The following is a 20,612-nucleotide window of genomic DNA, read 5'->3' as shown; positions in this document are numbered from 1 at the left end:
TATAAACAAAGCAAATGTATTTTTGCTAGACAAATGGGTTCTTTATTTATACTTTTTTATATTTTGTCAGGGTAGAAACACTGCATTAGTATTTCATTTATCCCGGGCTTTCCAGCATGAAATTATTTTAGAAATTAGAATAAAACTCAAATACATTTAACATAGTTTACACTTCAAATTCATTAAAAGCTGATCTTATCTTTTCAATAAATCAATTTAGGCTTGCTAAAATAATCCACAGTCATTATTAACTGTCAGCCTTTATTTTGCACAACAAACTCAATAAAGTTCAATAAATTTTTAAGTACGTTTTTTTTTTTTGCATTAAGTTACAAACTTTTATTTTGAAAACCCCCACCAAGCGGAAGGAATCACGTTCAGCGCATGCGCGTTTTCGCCACACGTTGTTTTGTAGTCATAGGCGTGTGTAGCTTAAAAAATAGTCACGCATGCCAATTTTTAGTGGGTTAAACTCGATTCTTGTTGAGTTGTTGTTCCTTCTGTACTTAATGTAGTTGTCACTGTGGAATTTAACGAGTTGTCACTTGAATCTGGTGGCACATATCTGAGTCGAGAACGTTATAGAAACCGGATTAGCTTGCTAGCTCATTCCTCTTGTAGGTAACTGGCAGCAGCAGTATGGCAGCGGTGCTGGAGCTCATCGCTGGCAGCTATGAGCAAATTACTTTCGGATACCGAGTAAAAACGGGGGAAAACGTGAGTAGACGTGTGATTTTGTGACTCCAGGAAAATGTTACTATTCTGCTTTTAAATGTGCACTGTACCATCTCTTTATAGTATTATAATTTCCTTAGAAATCTTTGCTTTTGTTACATTTATCCTTTTTTATTTCAAACGTGGAAATAATATTCAGTACGTTTATGTTTAGAGAAGTCAAAGCTAGGCTTTAAAATCTAGAGAGACTACACCAACTGTTAGACATGGTAATAGCGGTGTTATGCTGTGGGATCAAATCAGCTGTGTTGAGTAGAGAAATTGTAAACTGGTCACCCATGCTCTGATCCATGTTTTCAGACAGTCAAATAATAAATCAAAATTTGTTAATAACACTCATCGTAAGCATGTTTGGAAGAAGTGAGAGTTGTTAAGAACACTCTCCCATATAGTAATGGTAGCATAATGCTGTGGGACTGAGTTGTTGCTACTGGTAATTTATGAAACAATCTGGAAGGAAAAATTCTTTAAATTAATCTCAAATCAACAGCCAGGTGGATCTATGGAAATTATTAATACTTCATACACAATGAAGTGTTCATCAGTGTTTCGATGATTTTAAAATAGCAAAGTTGCTGCATGTTAAGATAGATAAATATTGTTGTGAATAAGCAATGGAGAAGAATAACATGGGTGAATGCTTTCTTGTCTTTGTGACATAGTTTTAACTTGTGATGTGTTAAAAAATCTTTTTGTTTTGGTCTATCGTGGTTTTTTTTAATTGTGCCTTTACTAACCTCTTGTAATTTGTACCTCTTGCTGGAGAATTCAATATTTTAATATTTCACAAAGTGATGTTTTCCTTATTTGTTTGAATGCAGGACTGGACAGCCAAACCTGACTTTACACATCACGCTCACACAGCTTCAGTATCAGCTGTGGCGGCCAGCGAGAGGTTTGTGGTTACGGGAAGCAAAGATGAAACTATACAGTTATACGACATGAAGAAGAGAACAGAACATGGGGCTCTGCTGCATCATGAAGGTATGAGCAGTTTATTTTAGATTGTCTGAAGCCAGAAAATGCATTGACTTTAGTTTTATTTTGCATGAAAGTATAGTTGATGATAAATTTCTTTGTTATGACTCCTTTGCTCCACAGGTACCATCTCTTGCCTGGAGTTCTATGGTACGTCCCACTTGCTGAGTGGAGGGGAAGACGGGCTCCTGTGTGTGTGGAGCACAAAGAAGTGGGAGTGCATGACGACCATCAAAGCTCATAAGTGAGTGTGACCCTCCCACAGTTTGGCTGCAGTTGTCTGTTGTGAATGAAGATCCTGATTCGTCTCATTTTCCTCAGAGGTCACGTCACTTCGCTCTCTGTCCATCCGTCGGGTAAACTGGCGCTGTCGGTCGGGACGGACAAGACTCTGAGGTAAAACTCGCAGGTCACCTGAGTTTTTACTTTCAGCTTCCTAACACAGGCTGGAAAATTTTGACAATTTCTTTTGGTTCAGAATAGTTGAGTATTTTTGAGAAGGGAATATTTTCCAAACTTTTTTCTGTGTCCTATTGTTTTAAATACTTTGCCATTTGTTTATTCATCCATCCCTCAGCTTCTTGATTAGTTACCTCTGTCAATCGATCTATAAGCAATACATCAATTAATCGCATTATAAGTTAGAACAAATGCAATAATTTCCGTCTGCATGATTTATAATTTTTTTGTTCTGGTTCTTTGGTTTCTTTGGGTTTTTTTTGGAAGGCCAATTTTGTTTACAGAGACTTTGTAATTCATTTTATTTGTTGCTTTGTTTATTTATTTTGGATATATAAAATGTCTTCCAGTTTCAGTGTTAAATGTTCATTAGAACTTAAAGTTGATTGATCTTTGAGAATGCGGCGTTACATTATTAAGATATTCCTACCATATTACTTGTAAATGGTCTCAGAACAACAATATTATCATTTATCACAATTACTTCTTGAACAATTTATCATCCAGCTAAATTTGTTACTGTGACAAGTCTAAATCCAACGTGCTTTTATCTACCCACTCACAAATATAATTTTATTTATATTCATTTAAATTTAAGGCCTGACCTCTGCAGAAAAATTTATTGTGAACATTTGTGTTTAAACAGTAACAAAAAGGTGAGCTAAGAACTCTGGAAATTTGAGAGTGGAAGAGTATTTAGAAAATGTGTACTAACACTTCACTTAGTCTCTTTATTTAAAGAAAAAGAAAAACCTACTGTGTCCTTTTTATCTTTAAAGAACCTGGAATCTCATCAATGGCAGGTCGGCTTTTATCAAAAACATCAAACAGAGTGAGTATAACTTTCATTTAGATGAAAATAAAAACAGCTCTGGATTTCTCTTGTAATGCAGGGATGATATTAAGCTTTTTGTTTTTATATTTTTTTCTCAGATGCACACATTGTCAGATGGTCTCCAGATGGCGACAGATATGTGGTGGTGGTGAATGACAAAATTGATATCTACAAGCTGGAGACGGCGTCTGTAACGGGAACGATTGCAAACCCGAAGAGGATCTCATCTGTGAAATTCTTAAACGTGAGTTTTCACGCCGAGACTCTGTATTATGAGTGAATGAAAGGAATCAAACGCTAAGGAGTAGCTATGTTTTTCTGTTTTGTTTTCTTTTTAGTTCTTCTTTGGACCATGGCTGATTTTTCACACATTCTCTGTCTGGTTTGTTAGGATATTGTTCAGCAATATCCTAACATTTTGAAAAATTACTAAAAGAAAAATCTCAAAAAGAAAAAAAAATTCTCCTTCTTCTGACCTGACAGAGGATTGAAACACTCTCCTGAAGTAAAAATAATACAGTAAAAACAGTAAAAACACTGTTCAATTAAACTATTTATTATGGCTGGACAATATGGCTGAAAAAAGTAGCACAAAATAAGGGTTTCATATCAGTCTATCAATAGTTATTGATTAGTTATTTGTATAGATATCTGAAATAATGATAAACAAGTCTCATGTCCTTTCCTGTTTGATCCACAGTTTTCACTACATGTTGTTGTTTTTTTATTTTTAAGCAGTTATGAGGCACAGTGGCGGAATCTACTGCTGTTAGTCACTCAGCAGGTCGTTGCTAGGTAACCGAAGAGTGAGTGAGTTGCTAGGTAACCAAAGAGTGAGTGAGTTAGTTGATTCCACCAACTTTGCTTAGTTGTGTTGTGAGAGGTTGACCAGCTAAAGTTTTTCCTCTGCCTAAATCCCCCAGAATGCTGTGCGGTTCACTGAAATGATTGAATATTTGCTATTGACAGTGATCACATGTCGATCGTGATATATATTGTTATTGATTTATTGCCCAGCTCTGGTTCTGAACCTTGTTTGTCTTTCAGAACTCCTTCCTGGCCGTCGCAGGAGACGATGAAACTGTGAGGTTCTGTGATGTGGAAAAAGCTAAATGGGTTTGTGAGTCCAAGGCTCATGAAACGAGGTAAATTTCTTGAGAATCTGCTGAAATACTTGATCAGCAGTACATTAAATCATACACTGTGATCTGATTTATTAGCGGGTTTATTGTTATTGTGAGTTTGCTCAGTGTAACATGATTGTCCTGATGTTTATACGTTACATCTCCCCTAATATGTTCATCATAATATGAATTGATTTAGATTTAAAAATAGTTGCATATAAATAATTCTTTTTACTTGAAAATAGAGATGGGTATCTCTCAGAAGATAATAAAACAATGTCAGATTTATTTTTTATATCAACATTTTATTGAAACATGTTTAAGATATTTATAACTTTCTGTATTATTAATGGAAATAAGTCTTTATTGCCATTATTGCAATCATAACCTTCACTAATTTTCTGTCAGATCCAAGAGAGGGCTCAGTTTGGTCAGCTTAGTATGAAGAAAAACATTGGTAAAATTAGAAGATAATGTTAAGCTTTAATCTGCCAGGGTTATAAATAATTTTAGGCTAAATTGTTCTGACTGAAGAACAGGTGCTCTCAGTTATTGTTGCATCTCTTTGTGGTTTCAGAGTAAAAGCAGTCGACAGTTTGATGGTGGATGATTACTGCGTGCTTTTAACGGCTTCAAATGATGGTTACATCAAAATGTGGAAAATCCATCTGAAAGAGGTACGTCTGTGTTATTTTGACACCATAAATCAAAATCAGTGTTTAATAACACTATTGGTTACCTGTGGATGTGATGGGTGAAAAAAACTTAAAATAAGTTGGATCTTTTATGGCAGTAACATTATTTCACACTATTTTTTGGAAATTGCAACCATTATTTTTGGTACATTTATTTGGTTAAGTTAATCTGATTTTCTAAAACTTGCAGTTATTACTCTTAAGACTTCTTGTTTCACTTGGTACAAATATAAAGACCTACTAACAATATTTATTGATGTATTTTATTAGTCTAACCCATTTCTTTTAGTTCTTCAAAACAGTAAAGAGAGAAAAACATGCCATTCAAGTAAGGTAGATGTAATTTTCATAAATCGAGAAAAGATTAGAAGAAAATGGCTTCCCAACTTAAAATTTCTACATTGTCCAACAGCCTTGGGGATGTCGTTAATGTAAAAACCATCATAAACATTGATTTAGTTTGAAATACCAAGACATTTATGGTAGACTTTACCATAAAACTAAAAATGAGTCAACTTCAGATCTCTTAATAGTAAAAAAAACATAGTTACAGTTCAAAAAATATAGGTCCAACCGTCTTCCATTAGACCTAAGTCCTATAGAAAAACTGAGGTGAGCTACAGAAAACAGTGCAGGAAGTCTCTCTATGTGTTTCAGCTTTGTGAAATTTTATATTATTGGTGTCTTATTGGTAAAAGTGGGTCTGACAAAGTATTAAAGACAGGAGTACTAATGTTAAGTGGTTTGGTAAATATATTTTATATTTCTGGTGGTGATCAGGAGCTGGAACCTCCTGTTCTACTGGGGGAAGTGAACACAACAGCTAGACTGACGTGCCTCGCCGTGTGGAGGCCAGTGCAGCCGATATCTGATGGTCCGTCTGAAGCAGCAACATCTGAAGGTGGAGTCCAGCTTTCATCTCACTTTATGGATTACTTGTTGTTAACACTTAAACATGATGGCATGGGTTAATTAAATTGATTAAATAAATATTTTTTCCCCTATCACTGTCCTCAGAACTTGCTCAGGAACTTACAAAGAAGAAGAGAGTCCGAGAGATAACAGAAAAAGTCATTGTAGAGGATGAGAGCAAACCAAAAAAGAAGAAGAAGAAAAATGGCGGAAAAAAGACTGTCAAACAATAAAAAATATTCTTTACCCATTCATGCTTTTATGTCAACTTGCTGTGCCATACAAATATTTGCATCTTGAAGTTGCCGGATTTGGTTAGATTTATTGTGGATATTTTTACTCTTTTTTTTTTTGTTTTAATTTTTGTGCTTTAAAGTTATACCTATATTTTGGTACCTACACACAACCACCACTTTTCTTTATAAATATAAACATCTTTTGTAGCAATATATTTTAATTATAATATTGATTTAGACTTTATACAAGATTAGTTTCTAAATGAGTGCAATCTGTGAGATCTTTTATTTTGAAAGTTGCTAACTTCGGTTGAGGTGGAAGTGGCTTCCTTTGAGGATTAAGTGTTTCATAAGCTCTGGACTGTTTGCTTAAAATATCTTATATCAACATTAATTTACTTGGTTCTTAATTTAATATTTTATGAAATCCATGTTTTAAACGAAGTTTACAGTTGCGGAATTAGTTCAATCGGTCAGCTTTTATTTCGAAAGCGACCAACTTCCGTTTAGGCGGAAGTGTTTTGAAACTGAGCTAGTCAAGAATTTAGTGTAACAGTACGTGTTTTAAGCGTTTTTACGCATTTTGTTTAAAACTAAGGACAGTTTGCGAATAAAGACAAACTGTCTGTATTAGCTTTATACAAGATTATCACAAACCTTGTGAGGTTTTGTTTCTTGGTTCGGGATTAGCTGCTTAAACTGGACTTCATGGACTGGATTGGCTTCGGCTATGCTCTGTTTGTGTCAGCAGGAGGAGTCATAGGTTATGCTAAAGCAGGTATGCTTTTTAAAATGTGTATATTAACAGACTTTTAAACTCAGATTTTGTTGGTAAGAGAAATAAGTTCAGAAATACGGCTGGCTTTTGAAATAGTTTTAACCTCATCTACTGTTACGGTCAGAAGTACAAAACTGGTGAAAATAAACTAGTTTAAACTTCAAGTTTAACGAGGAAGTCATCAAAACTCAACAAAATCTTGTTTTCCCTTTTACTCTGTAAAAGTGGTTATGATTAATAGTTCTACAGTCTTACAAGAACAGGAAAACGCCTACAGATACAAAATCCAAAGTTTTAAATCCACTTAATGTCTTATTTCCCCTCCAAATGTCATATTTTTTTGTAATATTTTGAAGTGGTCTTTGTCAACAGTTTTCAAAACTTTCTGAAAGTTTTTCAAAGTTTGTATTTGGAGTTTGGTCGCTTTTACTTCTGTCTTTTTTTCATATGCAAATTAAATATTTGTAGTGAATGCTGATTTTATTTGCAAAGGTAGAAAAACTATTCCAGTCTTAGTACTGTGTGAAAAAATACAATTTTTGAGATTTGAAACTCAGAAATGTCCATGTTTTTTCTAGAAAATGTATGAGATTAATCTAAAAATTTCCTTTCTTTTTCTAGAAAATTTTTGATTTATTTTTATTTTTTTGCAGAAACGTACTCCCTTTTTCCCTTTACAGCAACCCTAATACGCCACTGTAGGATCTTGTCAGTAGTCCCAAAACTGGTCCAAGAATGAACTGAGAATTCATCCTGGCAGAATAAAACATGTAAAACCTTTGCAGAGCATTCTGGATTAAAATAAAATCATACAAAGAAAGATTTGTAACAAAATGAGTTTATATGTTTCTGCTTTCTCTTAATTTTAACTTGTGTAAATCTGATTCAGTGCTTGATCACTAGGGTGCGTAATAACTAGGTTTTTTTAAAAGGAAAAATGACTTCTAGGAGGCATTTTACTGCACCATACTTTTTGCTTCTATTCAAGTCAGGTCAGTTCAGTTCAGTTTATATAGCGTCAGTTCTCAATACGTCAACCCAAATATGACAATTCATTTTATTTAAAACAGGGACAATCTACAGTATACATTAACCATAAGAGGAGAAATGCACTGTATGCAGTTATAGCTCTAAGTGCTAATCAACACTTGTAGTTCTTGATCCAGATGATTCAATATTTTAAAAGAAAAAATACATAAAATTAGCTGGATGCTGTTCAATATATATATATATATATATATATATATATATATACACAGTATATGTATATATATAAACAACCACCCCTACAGGCAGCATCACCTCTCTGGTCGCCGGTATCATTTTCGGCTTGGCGGCTTCAGTTGGAGTTTATCTGACGTCTCAGAATCCCAGGAATGTTTGGCTTTCATTGGGTGAGTTTTCTCTCTCTGTTCAGCAAAAGGTAATGCTGTGATGACAGCAGCTTTCATCTCCTCATCATGTTTGTCCGTACATGCAGGCACAGCGGGAACTTTGGCTGTAGTGATGGGACTGAGATTTGTAAACTCCTGGAAGTTCATGCCGGCTGGTTTGATGACGTTAGCGAGGTAACGTACTCTACTGAAGGACACAGACCAACATTTGTCAAGATAATGTGAATATTTTAATGTGTGTTTTCAGCGTGCTGATGCTGACGAAGATCATCTTTGGAATGCTGAAGTCGAGGCAACACAAATCTTGAACTTGGATTTAAATTTTGAATATGGATTGTGAAACATTTCCAGCTTTATAGTTTTGTTTTACAGTCTGCTGTGAAAAGTGACTTGGAATGTGATATTTGTTTTGCTTAGAAATTGTATATTCGATCATTTTTGCTGTATAACAAAATGAAATCCACTCAAAATGCATAAAAACAAGCTGAATTTAAATGTCTACTTTATTTAAACCTGAGATTGTATGTATAAAGTCATAATAATCTTGCCTTTACCAAATTATAAAGTGATTTTAATCTAATCTCAAGTGGACAAAAACAGCATTTTTACTTAAGAAAAATGACGGCAAAATAGAAAAACTATTAAAGAAAAAATAAGTGGTAACTAACTAAATGGTAAAACCTCCAGCTTTCCCAGACTTCACAGACATCCTGGTCTTTTTACATTTATTTTAAAATATAGATTTAAAGGCAAACTATCTTGACACACATTCAGTATATAACATACACCTGGGTGAAAAAAACTAAATAAAAAAGCCACCACATGGACTTAATAGATCTGGTTTTGAGTCTAATTTTATCCTTTAGTTGTTTTTCAAATTTTATTCTCACTTGTGCCTTATTTTCTTTATGTGTACCATTTTTATTGTGCTAAATAAATAAAAAACAATAATAACAGAAGAAAACAAAAAGAACAAAACTCAAACTATGTAAATAAAGTGTGTAATGACTAGTCACTAGCAGGAGTTTTTATTTTATCATTTCAAAAATCTGCTGGTAATTTAATGTTTTGTCTCTCTAAATCCATCATTTTCACAAATCAGATTAAACAGTACGACTCAAGTAATGAGTTGCATTTTCAGCAACTATTTTCTACTCTCATCTGTTTCTACAACTGCTTTTGAATAAAAATATATTGAAACATTGCTTTATTTTAATACAATTTTTGTCTACCCACTTCCACTTGAAAGTTTGTTTGCTTTTTATTTGCTTGTAATATAGTTTGTGTTTCTAATGAATGTTAGATTAAGTTTTAAAAAGGCAACTTCTTTTTAATTTTTTTAATATTTTTTATTTTTTTAAGTGAAGAAAAAGATTATTCTCTGGGATATTTTGATATTTGTGGAAAAAAATGTAAAGACAAATAGATTACTGGTACTTTTAGTGTCATTCATTCCCAGAAATTTAATTTAATTATTTTTTGGAAAAAACTGCTAAACTTTCATTTGTTATTATTTATACTTAAAATAGTTAGATTATCATTTATAGTCAAAGTTAATGAGACTGGGTTAATATGGTCCATATTTTAGTCTAACTTGGCTTAGTACTTTTTGCATTATCTTAATTACATCTGTCATGGTTTTATTCAGCTCAGTTATAAGTATTTTGACTCAAATGCATTTTACAAAATCTTATTAAATTAGCAATTCTCTGTACAAGTTCTCCATCTAGTGGTTTTCTGTGTCGCCTGCATGTCTTCCGTTATTTTAGGAAGTTTTATTTACTTTATAACCCGCTAAAAGACAAAGATTTGGGATATTTTGACTAAAAATTTCTTTAATTTAGTTTGTATGAACTAAACTCTAGTCATAGTTTGTATATTGCTTGTGTAGCTTTTCTTTAAATGCACTTTTAGGAGTATGTTTACTATGTTGTACTTTTATTGTGAAGTATCACAACTCTTACTTGAGTAAAATTTCTGGATTTTTTGAGTATCTTCACTGAATGAAGAACAAACATGTTTTAACTACAAAAAACTCACCAGAAACAGACACACACCTGCAGCTTTTGTTAAAGTTTCATAAGTTTTTATTGAAAGAAACTGATTTGAAAAGATTTTAGTTTTTTTTTTCTTTGCCTGATTTTGTTATTTTTTTGTTACTGATGTGAACTATTGTCATTTTCGTCCTTAAAATACCAAAATTTCAACTTAACTATTTTGGTCCTTCTGATAAAAATACTAAATGACTGATAATTTAAGCAGTTACTCGGTACTTGCGTAGAATTTTTACAAAATATTTTTTATACTTTTACTTTAGTAATTTCTTGGAATGCCACTTTATACTTAAAAATATGTTGAAGTAATTCTACTTACTTGAGTACAATTCTTGGCCAATCTGGAATTCATATCATAATTTACGCTTTAAGAGTTTTATCTGACCAAAATATCCGCTGGGATTTCTATAAAAGAGATAAATCTGGTGTTTTAGAGGAAATATTTACATTTTTCTGTCACTGGACAGGCATGAAATGTGAGGAATGAAAATCATTTAGGGGCGTTCTGGAAACGGCCATACTGTAGTAACATGACGTACCTTCTTCTCTTGCATTACACCTAACAGCTGCGCAGTCGGAATTTGGCCTGCGTGCGCACTCGGACAGCAGCGGCGTTCCTCCCAGGCTGCGCCCTCTCGGTAACTTACGGTAAGGTGGACCCGCAGTGTCCACTGAAGGATCAGGTGATCCACTATCTACGAAGCGAAGGCTGACTGGGGGAAAATGCAAGATGACATATAGCAAATGTCGGAGCATAATTCATTCACATTTTCGCCTCGGATTCGGATTTAGATCGCGCCGCTGGAGCTCCAATGTGACGATGGCTCGTTAGGTGCTTGGTGGCGCATCTGCGATTTTCTTTAATCCCCGCCCGATATTTTGATTTATGAAAAATCACATTCACAGACAAATATTGGTTTCAACATGGGGCTGTGCTACAGTTTGCGTCCCCGGCTCTTCGGGGACCTGAGCGGCTCTATCTCCAACGCTACCTCGGACTCGGACCAGCCTCCGGACGCCGCTGCCGCCGTGCCGAGCCGCGGCGGGGCGGCTCGCCAGGAGGACACCGGCGGATGCGGGGAGACTTCGTCGCTACGCGGCGGCGAAGGCCTGGTTCGCTCCGGGGACCCGGCTAGGGAGCACCGCCGCGGGGACACCGGGACAGACGGGGTGCTTATACAAAACGGGGGCGGCGGAGGTGGAGGCGGCGGCGGCGGAGGAGGAGGCGGCAGCAGCGGCTGCAAGGGATCCGGAAAGGAGCGCAGCCGCCGCTTGCAGCTGCTTCCAAAAACAAGCACCCAAAAGCAGAAACATTGGGACAAACTGCTGGTGGAGGAGAAGGAGGCCGAGAAGGAGGCGAAGAAAGTCAGTAAAAACATTGACAGGGCGCTGAGGGAGCTCAAGCGGGAGTATAAACAGACGCATCGACTGCTGCTGCTCGGTAGGTTGTTCCCTCTCTGTTGTTGTTGGACTGGGAAGGTGTTTTATTAATAGAAACCAAAACGCGCCGGCCTGTCCAGAAATTATGTCACAGCTCCGCTCCAGCGAGGCCTGTTGCCACATCTGATGGCCATCACTTGAGATCAGAACCACATTTCAGGACGACGTGGAGAGGTCCAAAATGCACTATAAAACTGAATTCCGGCGGACGTTAAATGTTAGTCTAAGCGGGATTGATGTACAAATGACAAATAACCAGTTAGATAAGAGAACAAACACCAAAAAATGAGCTACATATTGAAATATGTACATTTAGGACTGTTTTTAGTCTGTAACGTTTACTCCAACACACTACTTGGTGAAATATATAAGAAACGTATAAGAAAATATTGGTGAATTTAATTTGTGGCAATAATGACATTTTAAAAATATCCATTCATTTTGATTCAGTTTCATTTAAATGGCAACAAGACCCTTGATAAACAAATCAAACTCATATCCAGCAATTTTATAGCAGAATCAATCCAACATATTAATCGTTGCATAATGTCACCTTCCTAAAATATTGACCTAAATCATTTTTTTAAAACCTAAATCAGATTTTGGCAATTAAAGTAATAAAGAGGGTGATTTTTTTTAAATTTATTGCTAAAATCAATAAAAGATTACTTAGGCCGTTATTTTAGGAAGGTGGCGATATTAAAATTCAGGTCTATAGAATCCAATTTGAACTTATTTTTATTACAAATAAAACGTTTTCATATGAATTTGGGTCAGCAGACAACCGTAAGGCTGGTGTGTGTGTGTGTGTATGTGAGATGTGCTATGAATGAATGTGCATTTAGTCTGGCATAATATTAAAACTTAAAGTAAATAACTGTTTATTAGGCTTTTTTATCCACTTTGCCAATTATAACTTAATTTATTATAATTTTATTTTACATGTTAATGAGTATAAATAATTGAAATTTTAAAAATAAGCTTGAATTTCTGTGCGATTTAGTTCAGTTTTATAATAATATCTGTATTTCTCTCTCTGTTCTCAGTTGAATCTTGAATTAAAGGACAGAGTGTGATCTCTGATCAAACCAAAAAAACTTCCTTATTACCCATGTAAGTCATATAACTGCATTTCCTTGCAGTAGACTGGGTAGAATCAAGAAAATGGCTCTAAAAATTCAGCTTTTGCAGGTTCAAAACCATCCAGGCGAGTATGAATTAACATGCGGTTAGTCCAAAACAATTCAGAATTTCATACCTAAAAAAGGAACCAAAGTTTCAGAGGTTCAAACTAGTAAAGAGGTGAAATGGTCACTCTGACCTCTAAAATCCCTAATTATGTTTTCTTTATTATTAGTGAGTGAGAGACATTCGACTGGAAGGGAACATTTTGTTCTCAAAGTTGACATGTTATAAGCTGGAAAAAGATTAATTTGCGATCAAAAGTGGAGTAAGAAAGAAGCAGTGATAAACCAGTGACCGGGTTCTGGAAGAAGAAGGTGGGCTGGTCTGATGAATCACATCGTTTGGATGGACAGGTGTGTGTTGCTTATTTGGGAAGCACGCAGCACCAGGACGCGCTAAATGAAGACACATTTCACCTACCTGTCCGTTGTAGCAGACCATAATCGGCCTTTTATGTTGTATTTCATGATAATTTTAACGTCTTTTAGCTGGGTATTGTGCCCTTCCTCAAACCAAGATTGGTTAAAGAATTGATTGAGGAATCCCACAATGACTTTGAGTTGATTACCTTTCTTGAAAGCCACAGTTTTTGACTCTGAGGAAGTCATCTTGACTCTGGTTTAAACCTTGTTTGAATTTTAAAGTTTTATACTCTACCATGCTTTAACTAATTAAGCAACAGCGCTATCGCTAAGGTTAAACTTTCTAAAAAGCTGAGCTTTTTAACCTTGAGGTAGTCATTGCTGAAGAATAATACGTCACAGCCATTGTGAAGTTTTAAAAGGTTAGCTTCCAACTTAAGCTAGTTTTGTAGCAACGTTAAAGCTAATGTAATGACTTGATAGCCAACTTAGCCTCCAAGGCCTATTGTAGACATAGCTAACAATGGTAGCCTACTTCATATATGTTGCTGTCAAGGAAACATTTTACTTTCCACATCGTTGGAACTTATTTAAAAACATTGTTTTCACCTTAAGCTAGTTTAGTGACATCGCAAATGTCAGACTAGCTTGCTAGCTTAGCCTCTTAAGCCAGATGCAGATACAGCTAATGATGCTACATTGTATCTGTTGTTGTCAAGGAAATGGTTTGCATTTCACCTTATTAAAACTGACTTTAAAAGTTTGTTTCTACCTTAAACATGTTTAGTAACAGTATAAATGCTACTGTCAGACTAGCTTGCTAGCTTAGCCTCTTAAGCCAGATGCAGATACAGCTAACAATGCTACATTGTATTTGTTCTCAAGGAAATAGTTTACATTCCATCTTGTAAGAACTGATTCAAACAAGTTGTTTTCACCTTAAACTAGCTTAGTAACAGTCCTAAAGCTAATTTTAGATTTGCTAGCCATCTTAGAGGCTAAAACCTGATGCAGATGGCCTATAGCTAAAAATCATACATTGTATCTGTTATTGTAAAAAAAGGTTTACGTTCCACCTTGTAAGAACTAATTTAAAACAATTGTTTTCAAGTCATACTAGCTTAGAAACAGCACTAATGCTAATGTCAGATTAGCTAGCCAGCTTACCCTCTTAATTCTAATCCAGATGTAGGTAACTTTGGTACATCATATCTGTTATGAAAAAAACTGTTCATATTCCACATTGTTAGAACTGATTTAAAAAGATTGTTTTCATGTGAAACTAGCTTTGTAACAGCGCTAATGCTAGTGTCAGACTAGCTAGCCAGCTTAGCCTCTTAATTCAAATGCAGATGTAACTTTCGTACATCATATCTGTTGTTTATATTCCACATTGTTAGAACTAATTTAAAAAGACTGTTTTCATCTTAAGCTGACTTAGTAACAACACTAATGCTAATGTCAGACTTGCTAGCTACTTTACCTTCTTAAAGAGGATTTAGTCGTTGTTAATGACTTGAACTAGTCAATCTTCTGTTGTCAAGGAAACTAACACATGCCACCTTGTAAGAACTGATTTTTAAAAGTTTTCATCTAGTTTAAACTGGTTTAGCAACAGCGCCAATGCTAACGTTAAACTTGTTAGCAAGATTATATGTCTTTATTGTGAATGACTTCATACTTCTGCTGGGTAGAAGGAGGTTAAGCATAGGATAAGAATATATTCTTCTAATAGTTATGATTTAACTCAATTGATATAATTTGAAATGCACCCAAATTAAATGTATTCAAATTGATGGATCCATTTAATTGTGAAACTCTAACAATTGATTTTTATCAGTGTGGTTGGAGAAGATATGCTGTTAGAAATGGAACAAATGCACAACCTCTGTAAATACAGAAACAGACCTCATAGCTGGAGGCCATGTTTACCTTAAAACCAGTATAGTAGTATTATATAAGGGCGTGACATCTGTTCTGGGAAAACTGGGGCGAAAAAGAAACTGAAAAATATGGGAGCACATGTTCAAGTATAGATTTAGCTAAAATGTTTAACCCTAGTCTGTTTGTTTTGTCCGTCTTTACTATAAATAAATCCAGCTCATCACAGAAAGGAAACCTGTCATACTGTTATGGTGTATTGTAGGCCATGTGTCATGTATTACAGTACACAATGTTCTTTATAGACTCAACAGGCAGGAAGACTGAACTTTTTCTTCCTGCTGCGATGAAAGAGTGCACACATAATCATTATGCTCTTTTGAAAATAAATTGTAATTGACTCAAATATAGGTATCATTCTTTAAAACCACATAATGCAACCAAAAAATAATTTATTTTACTTGTAGTGTAGTCTGCGTTAGCTGCAGAAATCCAAATAAATTTAGGACATTTTATGGAGCATAAACATAAATAGATAAAACATCTAGAAATAGTTTGACATTATTAGCAATGCGCTATACTTTATGCAGGATCTCTAGCCTACGATATCTCACTCACTCAAGGATATTGTATCATTTCCCACCTTTTGCGGTTCAAGGTGGGAAATGTTAGAGAACAAACTCTGCATATTGTTGTTAAAATATACTGCAGAAGTTTGCCCTCAGGCTTCAGTAAAACTAAATACAAGTATTTGATCTTACTTTTAAAAGTTTAAAGTAATAATTTCAGATAAATTAGTCTAGATTAGAGCATTAGTGTTGGAGCAAAGCAAAGGTCAGTAGGCTCTTCATTGCTGCATCTGCTCTCATATTTGTTAAATTAGAGCAGAGACATTTGACAGGTACCTGTACACTGCAAAAAAAACCCCACACAATTATACCAAGTAGTTTTCTAGTTTAAATGTCTTAGCACACTTGAATTAAAATAAACTAATTTAAAAGCAAGATATAGGAGCTTGTTTTTAGTAAATAATTCATTGATATTGATGAAAAAGTGCTAGTTCCATTAGCAGATTATTTCACTTATAACATGGGGAAATTGTCTTGTTATAAGTAGATCTATTTAACACTTTTTCATAAATATTAAGTAATTATTTACTTAAAACAAGCTTTTATCTTGCTGAAAAGTTACTTGTAAGTTAGTTTTGTCTTATTTCAAGTGCAAAATATATTTGCAACCAAAAATACTTGTTAAGTTGTTGGGTTTTGCAGTGTAGGAATGTATACCAAAGTTTAAAAAATGTTGAGTAATGTAGCAAAGCCCCCATTTATTGCTGCGCTTTGTCAGTCAGCTGGCTTAAAGAAGTGTAATTCACCATTGTTGTAATTTTAAAGTCAATTTCTGCCTCTCTGAGCAGCATGTCTGTTAAGCAGCCATTTTTCTATATTTATGATTTAATGAAAGCAGTTCGATAATATTATGCAGTTTTAGCATAACTGGGGTATTTTCACTCAAGGATATCGTATCAGAAGACAGTTTTACTAGCATATACATGTTATAGATTAATTTATTAAGCCATAGTAACATGCAGGGCCAGATGTTACTGCCCCAAAAATAATCAACAGATTTCCAAATTCACTAGTTGAAAACCTTAAATCTTTCAGTCATAATTTAAAGGTAATGTAATAATAATTAAATTAACATTTCATGGCTACGGTAATTGTTTATCAGTAAGTCAGTGAGAATGTGGTGCACCCCACTGCTGCTCTTAAATTTCTAAATCTTTCTTACTATTTTAACTAACAGCCTAAACAAATAAACAAGACTGTTTCTTTTAAATTTAGTAATAAAATAATTGTTTATATTCTTATAATTGTTTATATCCATGTTACATGACAAGTTTTATTATATAGGTGATGCAAAAAAATGTGATAAAATAGTTACTTCAGTGTACTTTAGTGTATTTAACATTAGCGCAGTAAATCTATATTGTAGATTTTTGCCATATTTTTTAAATTTTATTTTAAATACATAAGCAGTTTTATTGAAGAATATGTAGCGTTTTAAAGGGAAAATGTTCATCTTGCTACTTTCTTAGACCAGTAGGGATTCTAGCTCTCCACCACTTCTTTAATTAGTGAAAAATTAGATTTTTTGCAGCATTCAGTATTTATTTTCTAAATATCAAAACTTTTGCAGTTATACACTACATCGTTTTTTACTATTCAATGGTTTCTCAGTGTTGTTTGTAGGTTTTGGATAGAGATGTTAAGATCGTATTTCTACAGTGTAACTGCTTTGGGAAACATTTTTTACAGATCTTTAAATAATTGTATAACCTTAAATAAATATTTTTGAAACACTGTAAAGATGCAGTATGTAGCGTTTACAAAACTTTTTATTTTTACATATTTGTTGAAACTGTCACTATGTTGTGACATTATGCTATGAGACTGATAATCTGTGAAAAAGCTCCACTGCCTTCTCCCAGTGTTCCCAGTGCTAATTAGAAGCAACCAATCAAAGCCAGGAGGCGGGTTTAGCAATGCCACAGCTAGCATAGCATGCTGTGAATGCTCAAGCCAGATAGCATGGCCACCATGACGGCGAACAAACAGTTTTTCTGTAACATAAGTTATTTCTCTGCCATTATTACATTTAGGAGTGAGTACATGAGATTGATTGACAGCACTAAGACCAGCCTCTTGGCTCTGATTGGTTGTTTTTAGTCTGCATTTTTTCAGATGGCAACAGTAGCTCACGTGGAGGAGATCGATGTTTTCACAGATTATCTGTCTCATAATGTAACTTCAGTAACTTTTGGAAAAAAATTACTTTGTGGAGTATTTTTACTACGCTGTACTGTTTACTTTTACTTGAGTAACTTTATTATGAAGTATTGTTACTATTACTTTAGTAAAATTTCTGGATTTTGAGGGAAAAACAAACATGTTTTAACCAAAAATTCACCAGACACAGAGACACACCTGCAGTTTTTGTTGAAGTTTTATAAGTTTTTTAATGAAAGAAACTGATTTGGAAAAAATTCTCTTTTGCCTAATTTTGTTATTTTGTAATTAGTTTAATTTTTAGCTATAAAATACCAAAATTTCCACATAATTTTATGTTTTGTTCTGTCTGATGATGTAACTTTTAAGCAGTAAATGATTGATATTTTGATCAGTTACTGAGCACTTGAGTAAACGTTTTTACCAAATACGTTTTGTACTCAAGTAATTTTTTGGATGGGTACTTTATACCTTTATTTGATTAAAAATAAGTTGAAGTAGTGGCTACTCTTATTTGAGCACGTTTTTGGGCACTTCTACTTTTATGACATACTGACAGTTTTAACAAATGTGTATAAAACAAATGTTTTAAAACAAAAGTAACATACTGCAGCTTTAAAGTAAAATCAAATCCTGTTTTGCCTGCGTTTGCTTCTCTCCAAGAAGTGCGGTGCCTCTTTCCTCCCTGCACTAAATGGCCACCAGTGTAATTTCCTGAATAAACAACTGTTGCTAATTGTGCACAGGAAGGAATGGTTTATCTTATTGAAGTCACACAGGGAGCTGTCATGCATTCTTTCATGAGCTGCTGCTGAAAGCTGCTGTCCCAGCAGCGTGCCGTCGTGTTGTTTTTGGCGGCCCTCCCTCTCCACCTCCATGGGTGTCACGCTTACTTTGGTGCACGCGGCAGCCCGCGACACGAGCCACTTCTGGCTTTTCTCAGGAGGCCGTTGGGAGTTTTATGCCCCTCAGGTCTCCAACGGGACTCTTGTTGCACGGCGGAGAACTGAGGTGGTTTGTGTTCCTCTGAAAGTAGACACCTTTCAAATCGTCTTACATTTCAAGGCGACATGTGGCTCCCCAATCCGGGTCGCTTTATCTCTTTGTGTTTGCTGCAGGTATTTAGATGAATTATCACTGCTATTGGGTAAACATTTTCTTGTTTTTTCTGGAATTGACTGTTAAATTGAAATATTTACTGAGATAAAATGTGATCTTAAGACATTCTAAAGAGTGTTGTTAAATTGTCACCATGTTGTGACAGTATGTTATGAGCAGAGTTGATTAATAACTACTTACATTTACTCAATTACCTTCACTTGAATAACATTTTTGAAAAAAAATTACCTTTAGGAGTATGTTTACTACGCTGTACTTTTTACTTTTACTTGAGTATTTTTATTATGAAGCATCTCTACTCTTACTTGAGTTAAATTCCTGGATTTTCTATCCACTGAATGAAGAACAAACATGCATTAATCAAAAATTTACCAGACACAGAAACACACACACACACACACACGCACGCACGCACGCACGCACGCACACACACACACACACACACAGAAACACACACACACACACACACACACCTGCAGTTTGTGTAAAAATTTCACAAGTTTTTTTTTTCTGAAAGAAAATGATTTGGAAAAAATCTCTGTTGCATGATTTTGTTATTTTTTGTTACTTTTATAGAAATTATTATACATTTTGTCCTTAAAATACCAAAAATATCCACTTAACTATCTGATTTTGTAATTTTTAAATATTAAATGATTTATGTTTTGATCAGTTATTCAATAGGTGAGTAGACTCTTCACCAAATACTTTTTTACTCTTACCGGAGTAATTTCTAGGATGGCTACTTTTTACATTTATTTGAGTAGAAATATGTTGAAGTAGTGCTAATCTTACTTGAGTACAATTTTTGGATACTCTGCCCACCTCTGACTTCTCCTTGAGATATTAATATTATTCCTGTCTGAAGAAATGCACTGCTCCAAGCAAAAACAACAGGGCCAGGAGGATGGTCTTAGCACTGTCAATCAACCTCATGTTGTTGCTACTAAATGTGCTAATGGCTTAGAAACAACTTACTGCTACAGGAAAACCGTTTATTCATTGTCATTGGTGTCTATGCCTGAGCATTCACTAAAGGTTGTGCTAGCAGCATAGCAGAGAGCAAAGAGGTGAGGGTGATTGACAGCGCTAAGGCCCGCCTCCTGGCTCTGATTGGTTATTTCTAGTTAACAGTGGGAGCAATGGGAGAAAGCAGAAGAGGTCAATGTTTTTTCACATATCTGTCTCATACCATTCTGTCATGACAACAGTTTCAACAAATGTGCATAAATATTAAAAAAAAAATAAAAATTACATACTGCAGCTTGAAGTAATTAAAAAAAAAACTAAAATAGTTGCTATGACAGACTGTATATTGATTACGTTCTGCAATATTTGCTGTAAAATGCAATAATAAACTGGATAAAGTTAACCAGACTCAAAACCTTCTTATGTTTTGACTGCTAATCCGCTAAACTCATACATGTTATGTTGAGGTCAGAAATTTAAGCTCTGCTGTGGGTGTGCCATGTTTCTGCACACAGATGAAAAAAAATCTAACTTCACAAAACAAAATGACACAAAACTGATTAGACTGATTAGATATATCCCAGATAAACTTGTCAAAGTGCAGAGCTGATAATGTCTTTTTGTAAGGTTACAAACCTGTTCACTCTCATCCAACTATGACGAAGCA

The 20,612-nt window shown here is 34.7% G+C and overlaps 3 protein-coding genes across 3 annotated transcripts in view; all 3 read left to right on the top strand.

The window, feature by feature from the left end:
* Positions 1 to 387: 387 nt before the first annotated feature.
* pak1ip1 (PAK1 interacting protein 1) lies at positions 388 to 6,064 on the top strand. The gene is made up of 10 exons (XM_014469843.2): positions 388 to 717; positions 1,557 to 1,719; positions 1,837 to 1,957; positions 2,035 to 2,109; positions 2,952 to 3,004; positions 3,106 to 3,251; positions 4,055 to 4,152; positions 4,709 to 4,808; positions 5,607 to 5,727; positions 5,844 to 6,064. Exons 1-10 carry the CDS (start codon positions 640 to 642, stop codon positions 5,969 to 5,971), a joined length of 1,083 nt encoding a protein of 360 aa, XP_014325329.1. The 5' UTR covers positions 388 to 639; the 3' UTR covers positions 5,972 to 6,064.
* Positions 6,065 to 6,475: 411 nt separating this feature from the next.
* Positions 6,476 to 9,350, top strand: LOC102227602 (transmembrane protein 14C-like). Its single transcript, XM_005801975.3, has 4 exons — positions 6,476 to 6,752; positions 8,045 to 8,146; positions 8,233 to 8,320; positions 8,394 to 9,350. Exons 1-4 carry the CDS (start codon positions 6,683 to 6,685, stop codon positions 8,452 to 8,454), a joined length of 321 nt encoding a protein of 106 aa, XP_005802032.1. The 5' UTR covers positions 6,476 to 6,682; the 3' UTR covers positions 8,455 to 9,350.
* A 1,499-nt stretch (positions 9,351 to 10,849) lies between these two features.
* Positions 10,850 to 20,612, top strand: part of gnal (G protein subunit alpha L) — a 76,131-nt gene continuing 66,368 nt past the window's right edge. The window contains exon 1 of the mRNA XM_023335714.1: positions 10,850 to 11,641. Within this exon, the coding sequence (XP_023191482.1) occupies positions 11,125 to 11,641 (517 nt within the window). The 5' untranslated portion in view covers positions 10,850 to 11,124. The remainder of the gene's footprint in view (positions 11,642 to 20,612) is intronic.

This window comes from Xiphophorus maculatus, chromosome 6, assembly GCF_002775205.1.
Source record: "Xiphophorus maculatus strain JP 163 A chromosome 6, X_maculatus-5.0-male, whole genome shotgun sequence".
NCBI classification, from domain to species: Eukaryota; Metazoa; Chordata; class Actinopteri; order Cyprinodontiformes; family Poeciliidae; genus Xiphophorus; species Xiphophorus maculatus.
The sequence above is the reverse complement of the archived record's forward strand: the minus strand, read 5'-3'. Positions and strand labels throughout refer to the sequence as shown.